The sequence below is a fragment of the Thermobia domestica genome, chromosome 1, assembly GCF_964235325.1.
Source record: "Thermobia domestica chromosome 1, izTheDome1.hap1.1, whole genome shotgun sequence".
Classification (NCBI taxonomy): domain Eukaryota; kingdom Metazoa; phylum Arthropoda; class Insecta; order Zygentoma; family Lepismatidae; genus Thermobia; species Thermobia domestica.
This window is the reverse complement of record NC_137454.1, coordinates 79,522,134-79,534,752: the sequence shown is the minus strand read 5'-3', so window position 1 is coordinate 79,534,752 and position 12,619 is coordinate 79,522,134. Positions and strand designations below refer to the sequence as shown.

Below are 12,619 nucleotides of genomic sequence, written 5' to 3'. Positions count from 1 at the left end.
GCTCACTCTCTATTTATACAGAATATAAAAGTGGATTTATGTGTGTATTTCAACATAATTCTGATATATCTAGAGCAATTTTAACTATATTTCTTACAGTCTGGAAAAAGAGTACTGTCGGGATACATATCAAAAATGCTAGAAACGGGTCGATATTAGTATCGAATCTATAGTTTCGTGGTCGCTTAGGTGAATAGTTCTACTTTCAATTCAAGTCCAATTAAGCTTCCATTAGCACCCAGGGTGGTTACGTAGCGACATAAAGATATCGAAATCATTCGATATTAGAATCGAATCGTAAGTTTTCAGCGCCGCTAACAGTGCAGCATTTCCCATTAGTCCACATTAGTCCACATTTCACATTAGTCCCATTGCCTAGAGGGCAACATATTTGCAGAGTGCAAAGTTTAAAACTTGAATAATATTTTAATTTTTTCCGTATGAAAAAGTTATAAATCAAGAGCAAATATACTATTCCACGAACAATCCTCTTTTACTATTCTAATATGTTTAATAATAGCGTAAGAAATCTAATAGTAATTCAGAACATGTTTCACAGTTGTTATTTTTTGTTACATAGTTGTAGCTGTAGCATGTAGTGAGTGGAATTTAACTGTAATAAATTCACTAATTAACCATATTCGAATTAAGTTTTATTTTTAAGTTCGGGATGAAGGGGTGGAGAAATATGTAGTTATTGGGGGCACCGAGCTTTTCTACATTTTACTTTCAAGATCTCCATTTTTCTTTTGTCATTTGTTCCTAATAAAAAAAAGTTCAGTCACTTTTGGATTGTCATAGGATAGTAGGAGTTGGATTTTGGGATGCAGCCTGTGAGATTCTAGAGGAGCTAACTGCTTGAAAAAATATTTTTGAATCATCTGTAAAATATGAAATAAGGATATGTATCATAAAAAATTGAAAGTAACTATGTCTGCGTAATCATCACGGTCAAATTGCAAAGTCAAATGAATTGACGTTTGGTATATAATCAGGCTCCATTCCCAACTGGGAAGTTACCATACGCGTGTCACTTTCATTATAATACATATCCTTAGGGGGAGTAGAAGTCCGAATTTTTGCGAAAAATTTAGTATCTTACAAGCCGTTCAACTGAGAGCTGAAATTCAGCATATAACTCTTTATTAAAAATAAAGAGAATATGTCCTGGCATTTTTTAAAATTATCTTTTATGAGCGGGGGGACGGGGGTGCATTTTCTATATATTGGAAATTGGTAGTGGGTTGATTTGTAAAAATAATCGAAAACGATTGATATTAGTTGAGAAACAAATTGAGTAATGCAAACTAAAGTTCTTTTTGAATTTTATACCCACTGCTTTCTATTTATAATTGCTGAAGCTGGTGTTTAATATATGGAGCGTTCCGAGCATAAGGCAATCAAGCCATAAAGTTAGAGAAAAATGGCCATAAAATTTGTATTCTAAACTTAATTACATGGGCATTTTCAATTAGTACGACATGCTTAATTATATAGAAAATTAGTATCTCTCTCTCTCTCTCCTTTTTTTTTTTACGTTGGTCTACTTTTCCTTGATTTGAAACTTTCAAATTGCACCCTATTTTCTACTGAAATGTGTCTGTAAGGCAACAAAGAAATAATTATATATGATAAATTTAAATTCATTTTAATTTGGAAGATGAGAAACACTTTGCCATTATATATCGTAAAGGTCAGACCCACCAGTATTGTAACAGAGAGGTGCTTGAGCCATTGACGGTAGAAATTCAAACTCCGATAAGTGATAATTTCACAGTCTTGTTTTATTACAAGTGTAACCTCTTTAGTCAATGGAGAGGAGGACGTGGGCCATCGGTCAGAGTTGATGTCGATGGGTTTTGGTGGGTCGGAGTTGGTCGCAATGGTTCAGAGTGGTTCATAGTTGGTGGTGGGTCAGAGTGGATCACGATGGTTGATGAGTCAGAGTGGGCCAATGGGGCATTTGGGTGGTGGGTGATAGTGGGTCATGGTGGGTCGTGGATCAAATTTTCATTGACCCACACCATCTCTGGTTAAAATTGTACTAAAGATAAGAGGCACCGAAGATGCATGTCGGCTATTATGCTCAAATTTTGCTCATGGATAGTACTCCACCAGGAGGCAATAAATCTGAAACGGTTCACGGTATCACCTTCTAAAACTCGAGATGTAGGGGTTTGTCTGATTGGCTAAATTAAGACGTCAATGATTTATCCTTCAACAACCAAGCTTTTTATGATCGTTTCCGTGGGGAAGTCAGGAGAACACGTGCCTAGTAATCGTAATATTGATAGTTTGCGTCCACCCCGGGTATTTGCTTTGTGTTTTTTTGATTCACCTAAATATAAACAAATCACACATATAGGCATTTTGACATATTTTGGGAGAGTAATTTTGTGGTTCGTTGGCGTTTCATCGCGTCTCTGCTGCTGGTGGTAAAGTTTTCAAAATGGAACTTGGGCCACCACGGATCGTCGCTGCGGGGCCACCAATTTCTGGCGAGAGGTCAATAGTTGACCATCTGTAGTCCACCGACGCTTACAGCTTAGAGTAATGAACGATATCTTTGCCTTGTAGAGTTCATGACTACCGACGTCGGCAGTCAACTAGCTTTTAGTATTCCTTTACTAACCATCTATTGTTCATGTTTGTACACGGTGTTGTCATAATTATTATTATTATTATTATTATTATTATTATTATTATTATTATTATTATTATTATTATTATTATTATTATTATTATTATTTGTAGTAATAGTAGTATAATTGATGATAGAATAATTATTGTCTATGTATTGTCTAGGTAGGACTACACACAGGATTTGGCTCGTTTTGGTTCGACTTGACTCTAATCCGAGTCGAGTTGGAAGATATTTTTCGCGCCGAGTCCAAGAGTAGACCTCAAAGATGTCTGTTTCGAGTCGAGTAGAGTTTCAAAGAAAAGTCGTTCGTGCCCATCCCTACTAATGAGAGCTTAATCGGAGTTAAGCGAAATTGAAAGTCTCACTATTTATCTAAGCGACCCCGAAAACTATGAATCTAATATCGATCATTTTCTAGCAATATTTTATATGTATCCCCCTCCCATTCACCATAGGTAACCCGACAGCAATCTTTTTGAAACTATAAGAAATGTGGTTAAAATTACTCTAGACCAGTGGTTCTCAATCTAATTCCTATCACGATCCCCTTTTATCATACGCTCTTGCCAGCGACCCTTTTATAATTTGTTTTATAATAAGCTTGTGTGAGATTTTTAACATACCTATTTCTATAATAGTAGAATCCATTTTTTTTTTTTTTGTTTATAGTGAACAGTGCCATGGAAAATCAGTGCCCGGGGCGAGAGTATAGTACGATGTCACCGTATATATGAGTGACGTCGACAGACTAGCTACGAAGCGCCACCATGGTTGGCACGAAGCTCAATAACATTTTCAAAATAAACCCTACCTTTCCTTAATTTTGAGCACATTTTATTACGTTTTTCCTTCTATTTTACACATGTGCACATGTACTTTCCTAACATGAGTAACACACTTCCTCCGAAATGTGTGGCCCCTTTTTTCGGCGCCAGGCACTGACAGTGGATACAGTAACTGTAATATCTATATTCCCAATGACGAAGGTGCTGGTTCAAGATGGATGTTAAACTCCTTCATTGAAGAGGCCATTAACGTATCCGATCTAAGCCCACAACTTCTTGACCAAATAATAGAATGATCATGCGACAAGTCTTTGCAACTGGTTTTTTGTAACGAAGACTTGGACAAGTTCTGCCTGATGAGGAGAGAAGAATATCCTGGTCTGGGGATTGCTGCTTTAAAAGTAATAATTCCATTTGCTATATCGTACTTGTGCGAAAGTGTGTTTTTTTTTATGGTAAACATTAAAACAAAGATAAGAAATCGCTTATCAGTTGAAAATGGTTTGATAATGTTCGTCATGAAGATTGAACCGGACATTGCTGCACTAGTGAAATTACACCATGCTTAGGTATCTTATTAGGTTTTAATTTTAATTGTATTTCAATGTGCAGGTTTTGTTGCATGCGTATTTTTCTAGTATTTCTATATACAGTTCTCATTAATTTTATATCATACCTCTTTGATTTAAATTCATTTTTAAACAACTCTACTAACTAACTAACTCTATGGCCTATGGAACCCGGAGGTTCAATGCCGCGTTCACAAAAGCTCTACACTGACTTCTATCCTTAGCCAATTGGATCCAGTTTCTACTTTGTATTCTTATCTCAGCGAGATCCATCTTAATATTGTCCTTCCATCTGCGCCTAGGTCTTCCTAATGGTCGTTTTCCGATTGGTCTTCCAGTCAAGATTTTGAAAGCGTTTCTACTTTCTTCCATTCTAGCTACATGACCTGCCCACCTAAGCCTTCTATACTTGACGACCCTAACAATGTTGAGTAAACCGTATAAATTATGTAGTTCCTCGTTATGAAGTTTCCGCCATTCCCCATTCCCGTTCCTCTTGGGTCCGAATATTCGTCTAAGGATCTTCTTCTCAGATACTTTCAGTCTATGTTCTTCCCTCAGAGTAAGCGACCATGTTTCGCAACCATACAGAACAACAGGCATGATTATCGTTTTGTATATTTTAAGCTTCAAATTTCTCGACAGAATTCGCGACGACAAGAGACTTTGAACCGAATAGTAACACGAATTCTACACCCTTTGAAAATGTTCAGTAGACTTTTTTTTTATTGTTCTTTACAGTGTGTATAAAAAATAAAAGTATGCTTATCAGAACAAAATTAAAAATAATATTTAAAAATAATTTCTGGTATTAGATTCTAACTATATTTATCTCTTCCGCCTATCTTCGCGATCCCCTAGGGGCCGCGACTCCCAGGTTGAGAAACCCTGCTCTAGGCATACATGAGTTATGTTGGAACATACATACATACACTTTTATGTGTATAAATGCAGATAAGAGAGAGTTGAGAGAGAGCGATTAAGGAATTGCCGCTCTCAATCTCTTCACTTTACTTTTGCGATTCGCGAATTTCTTGCGTGACAGTTTGGGGCTAGCTAGTTTTTTGTCTTGGACCACGATCCGATTTTCGATATGCTCTACCTAAATGCTGTAATGCGAATATTGAGAAGTTATCTGCGATGAAAGTAGCTGCAAATAAATACATTACGTAACTTATTTATTGCTATTACACGATTTTTTAAATTTGTATTCAATATTCACACATAACACACCGACGTTCTGTCAATACCTCAGATGTTATATTTTAAAGATAAGAATTACTTATGTCGTGAAATGATATGAATATATATATTCAACTGATATATACAACTGATGATATGAATATATATATTCAACTGATATATACAACTGATGAATTGTAATGTAACTATTTTACATAATTTTCATGCATTGAGGAAAGTAGAATATCATAAAAGAATTTCACCTGAACGGGTATCGAACTCACGATTTAAGCGCTCGGTGGTGTACCACTGAGCTAATATGACCGCTTTTCGGAAGCTGCTTCTGAAATATAACTGAGCTCATACGTAAATGCTCTTTTCCGTATGGAAATCACAATGACGAAACGAGAGTGTGAATACATAGTCTCGAAATATTGTATCATTAAGTATTTCAATGTTACTTTTTTCTACACTTAATACCATTTCAACATGTCTTATTATATTTAACAGAAGGAAAAACATATCTGTACATCGTTTCCCGATTACTAAGGTTGGCTTTGGAGGTTCGAACCAGCAGCTTTAGTTTACTGTTTTCCGAAGATACCCGAAGTTGGACTTCGAAAGTGTTTGTCTCAAAACAGCTATCATCATATCGCTCAATCTGTTTGGTATATGGTATATGTTTTTATACGTGTAAAGTCAGTATAACAATTCATTCTTTAAACAGCTTTTCGTATGTATTAATATTCCTTTATAAAACTGTTTTTAATATTATTATTACGGCGCACCATTTTCAGATTTCTTTCGCGAGTCGTTGACCAAGTCGTTCCCCACCAGCGTTGCCAGACTCACAGTTCGGAATTATTCCAAAACCTGATCGAACTTATGCTAGATTCGGTCAAATTATGCTAGATCCTCATAATTACTAATTCAGGAGTTTAAAAAAACGAAGTTGAGATACGATAACGTAACTTAAAATACACAGAGAGCAAGAATGCATGGATAGAACTCAATACTTCACGCACCAAAATTTTAACTCAACTAAATTAATGCACTCGTTGCCAGATTCAATGGCGTATACGTCGTATAAATGAATGCAAAGTTTTTGTTTATATATTTTGAAAGAAAATTACTTCGCAGCATAAGCGGAGTTGGGAATCGTCTGCTGGGGGGGGGGGGCAGATTTTTGGTCGGTCTCGGAGCTGTCATTTCAGGAATAAATATGATCATGAAGTCAGAAATAAAGATGGTGAAGTTGTCAAAAAGTTGGGGGGAGAATGGCCCCCATAGCTTCGCCCATGCGTCGGAGTTAAAGGATTAGAAAACCCTGGGTGGAGCCACAAAAAAGCCCAAAGACGTTTCGAACTTACTTCGAAAAATAAGACTGCCTGTATGGTTTACCGACTGTATGAATCAATGGAAGAGGATACATTTCTGCCGTTCTTTTTCTTCCCACGACCAACTTCTTTCTCATCTCCAGGTTTTACGGCTTTTTGATAAACTTGCTGAAATTGTGCTAGATTTGGGCAGGATGCTAAAAGCAAGATGCTAGATGCTAGAGACATGCAAATTATGCTAGATCTAGCATCATTATGCTAGATCTGGCAACGCTGTTCCCCACAATAGGCGTGTCGTGCAAGTAACCAATCACACGTCAGGTACTAGCTTTTACCTATTGCTTCCTTCTCACAGCTCAGAACATTGGTAACTATGGATAGACGTACAGCAGTAATTACTTTATGGGAGTTGGAAGGTTATTCTGCAACTGCAGCTAGCAGGCGAGTAGGTGTCCCGGCCTCTACAGAAAGGCGATGGATTCGGAAATATGGTGCTACAGGTCAGACTGATAATTTACGATCTCCTGGTCGTCCGCATGTGTCAACCGAAGCCCAAGATGCGAGATTAGTAAACGAAGCCCGGTTAGACCCACTAAGGACGTCTAGACAGCTAAGGGAAGTTTCTCTCTTTCCTGGTAGTAAGCATACAGCTCTGCGAAGGCTTCGTCATGCTGGGTTACGTGGCCGTGTTGCTGCCGTGAAGGAAAAACTCTCAGGCGACCACAAAATTTACCGTCTCGCGTTTGCACAGGCGAATGTGGGTCTCAATTGGGAAAACGTAGTTTTCTCAGATGAATCCATATTCACAACATCAAAGGAGGGACGCCGTTTTGTGTATCGTCCGAGAGGCACCCGATATGACCATGGATATGTGGCTGCTTGCAATCGCAGTGGCCATGTATCTATTTTATGTTGGGGTTGGATTTCCAGTCGCGGAGCAGGACAGCTTCATAGAATTGAAGGACATCTGGACAATGCTCAGTACTTAGACATTATCAGTAATATCATGGTGCTATCTGTACGAGTATTTCAGCCTGATGGTGTAATTCAGTTCCAGCAATACCAGTCGCCAATACATACTTCCCGTGTGATTCAGGAATGGTTCGCAGGGCACCCTGAGATTGATTTAATCGACTGGCCGCTCGTGGAGCAGACCTCAATCTCATGGAAAATATGTGGGCAGAAGTGAAGCGTACTCTAAGGGAAAGTTTGCCTGAGGCAGATCCACCAAGAACTCAGGATGACCTGTGGCATCTTGTTTCCGAAGCATGGCTGGAGGTAGGGGAAGGAGATAGATTTGTCTCCCATGTAATAGATTCCATGCCCAGAAGAATGGAGCGTGTAATAAATTCAGAAGGGTCTTGGACACAATATTAATGTCCCCGCCTTAACTCCCGAAAACAGCCCTTTTCAGGGCTACCTAAACGCTTCTGAAAATATTTCTAGAAGTAAACCACTCCTTGTATCCGATTTCTGTGCAATCCTACCAACAAAAGAATGATAATTAGCTGTAGGCTTTGAACTCAAGACCTCTTTATTGGCAAGTCCGTACTCTACCAGTGAGCTAACATGAACACGCAAACCCAATCTGAAGAAACACGATTTTCAATTTTTGGTATTCGATGACAATGATGCTCATATACTTGGCAAATGTTGTATTCAACTTGGGATATTCCGCAACACACACACACACACACACATAAACAAAGCGAAAGAGAGAGAGAGAGAGAGAGAGAGAGAGAGAGAGATGAATATATAAAAGCATATTCAACGTATTCGAATGAGACTCTAAGTAACGACATTCCGTTCTAAAGAGAATTTGTGTTTCTTCCCGTGACGTTAAGGGGATCGGGAAAAGTTATGTGTCTTGAAGCAGAATACGACTTTGGATACTCTGTTTATACACTTTCTATATCCGTAGGAATATATTGTATTTCACGAATGTAAATGACATGCTGTAATGAGAATATTGAGAAGTTACATCTGTATGACAAATAGGTGCAAATAAATACACTACATAACTTATTTATTGCTATTAAATGATTTTCCTAACTTGTATTTACATCCTCATATATAATACCGACCTACTGTGAAAATTATCTCAGATGTTATATTTTAAACATAATAATTACTATGTTCTGCAATGATTATGTTATATATACACAACTTATGTATTCTAATGTAATTATTTTATATAATTTTTCATGCATTGCGGAAAATATAATTTTAAAAAAAGGATTAGCCTAGACGGGATTCGAACCCTCAACCTCATGATTTGAAATCCGACAGCTTACCAATGAGCTAACACAACCTTCTAGCGATGTATAACGGATCTCAAGATAATTATGACATTCATATCCATTACAAACGCTGTTTCTGTTCTACTTTGACTTTTATTTTAGTACTCAGGCGATAATTATGTTCTATTTCTTAACTTTGAGCATTCTTTTACATATGGAAAGATTCTTTAACGTATTTAAATGTTCCATTACGTATGGAGAGCTAAATGACAAACAAGCATGTGCTGACATTGAAAAAAAAAAGGTTTCGAAATATTGTATCATTAAGTATTTCAATCAATGTTGCTTTTTTAAACACTTGGTAACAAGTCTTATTATATTTAAAAGAAGAAAAACACATCTGCAAACTTTTTCCCGATTGCAAAGGCTGGCTTGGAGGTTCGAACCTGGCTTACTTTTTCCCGAAGACACCCGAAGCTGGACTTAGAAAATTATTGCCTCAAAACACCAATAAAGAATGCGCTCAACCTTTTTGAGACAAGGTGTACAAGGTAGTATCAAAAAGTTCATGCAATCACGTGAAAGGAGCTTTTTTTTTATAGTTTGACGTCCCACGATTCTGCACCAAGGCTAGGAAAGATGGATTATGATGGAATAGAGGAAGTGGAAGCAAACGGAAAAAACCCATGCACTCTTGTGTTTATCCACAGAATTCCTTGATAACTGTTATCGTACCAATCCCACACTCCACAGATGAATGCTCTACCATTTACCGTCGTGGCCCCTATAAGAAGTTCGTGCATAGCTTTGATACCGTGATGAGATTAACCCTCTACGTAGTCGCCATGCTTCGTTACAAATTTTTGCCAGTGAGCCTTGATCTGGTGTATTCAGTTTATGTAGAAGTTTGTACTTTGATCTTGAAACGACATTCTTACTTTAGGAGTGACGTGAAAATACTGCGTACGAACAAAACATAGGAATAAGCCCCATATGTGGGACATACAAACAACTTAGTCAAAGGTTGGTATTTGTATCTGGCAGAGTTGGCTGGTTTAAATCAGCTGTTTTTTCCTTTAAAAAATGGTTAAACAAAAAAGTAAATAAAAATGCTTTAAATCGTGTGAACTGCATGGTGATGTTTCACATATCAAACCATCTGCATTAGTTTTTTTCATCTTTTAATCAACGCGTCCTATGTTCAACTCTCCGTCGAAGTACAACCTTTCTTTCAAGTATAAACCAAGTTGCGGTTCCGGATATCACTTTAAACGAAAGTCTTCTCCTTGATAATCCTGGTATTATATAAAGATATTAAGCCTAAACATATGAAACGAAACCAAAATGCATATTTCTGAATGCCTGTTTTATATAGAAGCCAAGATTGTGTAAATATATTGATAGCAATTTTATTATTTTTCCCGTTATTGCTTTGCATTGAAAGTCCAGTGGGTAAGGCGGGAGTTTCCCGATTTCCAAATAAGCGAATGTAGCATTGGTGTTGGAGTGAAGTAGGTGGAACTTCCATTCTGTTGTTCCAAGTCTAAATGGAAGACAATTTCTCTCGAATTTAAACTGAGAAGCGGTTTGGATTCCGCTTTAAGTTTATATGACACTCTCCAGCATAACCCCGTTGTTGCATAATAGCACAAGGCGAAACTTATTTCTGTCTATATGATATAAATACATAGAGCAATTTTTTTAAATAAAAAAAAATGGTTTAAACCAAAAATACTGATTTAAACCAAACTACTACTTTTTTTTTATGGTTTTGCCAACCTTGGTATTTGTCAGTTATAAAATCTCAGCTCAGTAAATGAAAACCAGTAGCACAGTGTAGGTTCCTGTTTAATACTAGCTAGTTTCTTTTTATTACCCAGTTTTTTCTTTCATTCTTCAAACCCTTGTTCGGTCTCTCGATCTGAGATACATAATTATTACATTACTAGCTGAACCTGCGCTCTCTACACAGCTCATCATTCGCATATGAGCATAAATATCCTTCTCATTCCTCACATCTGAACATGTCCCTTTACAGACACAAGTGAAAGACGTCTTGTTATATATAAAAAATCGGCAAGGCGTATCATAAAAGGGAGATTTTATTGTCGAAAAGATTGACCACAAACATATAAACGTCCACAACATATAGTTTAAAAGAACTCGGAAGATGGAAGCACAATTCACATGCATTGATTTTAGAGAAGACTTATTAAAATACAAAGACTTTGAACAATAATTTTAAAAGATAAATTTTATGAAAAAGATCTATTTACTAAATAATTTATTTAAAGTACACATACTCAGAATGTTTGTTAAACGTGAAATCACACAACCGTAAATGAAAGATTCGAAAGCTAAAGTTACAGATTGGAGCTCAGTCGCTTATAATTGCTATTGTAGCATTTTAATAGATAACAGTAAAGCTTATTGTTGAAACCCCGTAATTCGTATCACCGAATGAGGAACTCTGTCGTAGCTGTATAATTAGCATACTTGCCTTTGGCATGGGAAGCCCAGGTTGGTTTCCCGTCGAAATTTCATGTTAAGCTATAGGCCAACGTAACCTATAGCCTCAGTGCTGAACGGGACGTCAAACTCCAAATCGCCAAACAACATAATCATACTACGAGTATGAAGTTTTGTTAGATTTTCTAGTAGGGTGTTTTGCAATCATTCTAATGTATGCGTTTAGAACAAGTGAAGGATATGACCTAATATTTCTATGAATTGTGACTATGGGTGAATTTCTCTTATTTCAGCTTTTGACAAACACATGAATTTGATTCTTGGGGACTGTGAAGAATTTCGGAAGATAAAACCTAAAAACACGAAACAACCAGAAAGAGAAGAGAAGAGAGCTCTCGGGTTTGTACTTCTAAGAGGTGAGAATATTGTGTCTTTAACAGTTGAAGGCCCACCACCTCCAGAGGAAGGACTTCCCCGTGTTCCTATCCCTGGTGCTGCTCCAGGACCTGGTGTGGGACGCGCAGCTGGAAGAGGTGTACCTGCAAGTTCAACTGGTGCTCCTGCAGGTAAGTTTTCTGTATAATGTTTTGAGTTTGGAATGTTCAGTATTTACATATGGGGTCCTGGTGAAATCACGTGAACTAAGAGATTTTTCGAGTAATTTTCACACGTTAAAATGGACATAACGAAAGTTCAGAAATAACTTAATACTGCTAACCTTTTATCTGTAAAAATAGAAGTAATCAAATTATTTCAATAGTCAATGCTACTTTTTTCAGTAACTTCTTGAACTGTTACACGAGAACCATTGTGAATTCTCTAATTGTAGAACATCTCCCGAACGGAATTTCTGGAACTAGAGCTTGGTGGTGCGTTAATTCACGGCATTCTCCCCAAATACCTGGCATATGCGGCGACTTGATGTGGCAGCTGACAGGTCCACCTTGAAGTTACACAACAAACACGCGAACAAGCTGGTTCAGTACCTCCAGTTCTCTTAGATACATGACGAGCTGTGTGCGCGCAACATTCCTGTATTACTGAAGCTCAGTGGCCAGACTAACTTCCGATTGCTTGACAGGCACGTGCTCAATTTAGTTTCCTCTCTGAGCACATGATTAATGGGACATCAAAATCGGTAAGGACTTTTTTGGTTACCTTGTACCCTAAAAAATCTGGCAGCCCTACGCGCAGCTGGTCTAGTGGCTAACGAGTGCGCGTTTTGTACACGTGGTCCCGGATAAGAGCACAAAAATTTAACTTCTCGATCCTTCACTTTCATTAATCATCTGTCTTCTTAATTTATAGGGCATAACTATGGGATATTAAACAAATAATTTCGCAGTCTGTAATATTTGTATACAATACGTAGGAAGAACCATTAAGTCTGTTT

The 12,619-nt window shown here is 37.4% G+C and overlaps 1 protein-coding gene across 2 annotated transcripts in view; it reads left to right on the top strand.

Moving 5' to 3' along the window:
- LOC145686496 (small nuclear ribonucleoprotein-associated protein B-like) overlaps positions 1-12,619 on the top strand; it is a 125,521-nt gene that overhangs the window by 28,205 nt on the left and 84,697 nt on the right. For both annotated transcript variants that reach the window (XM_081759884.1, XM_081759876.1), the window contains exon 3: positions 11,520-11,792. In XM_081759884.1, coding sequence (XP_081616010.1) covers positions 11,520-11,792 — 273 coding nt within the window. The remainder of the gene's footprint in view (positions 1-11,519; positions 11,793-12,619) is intronic.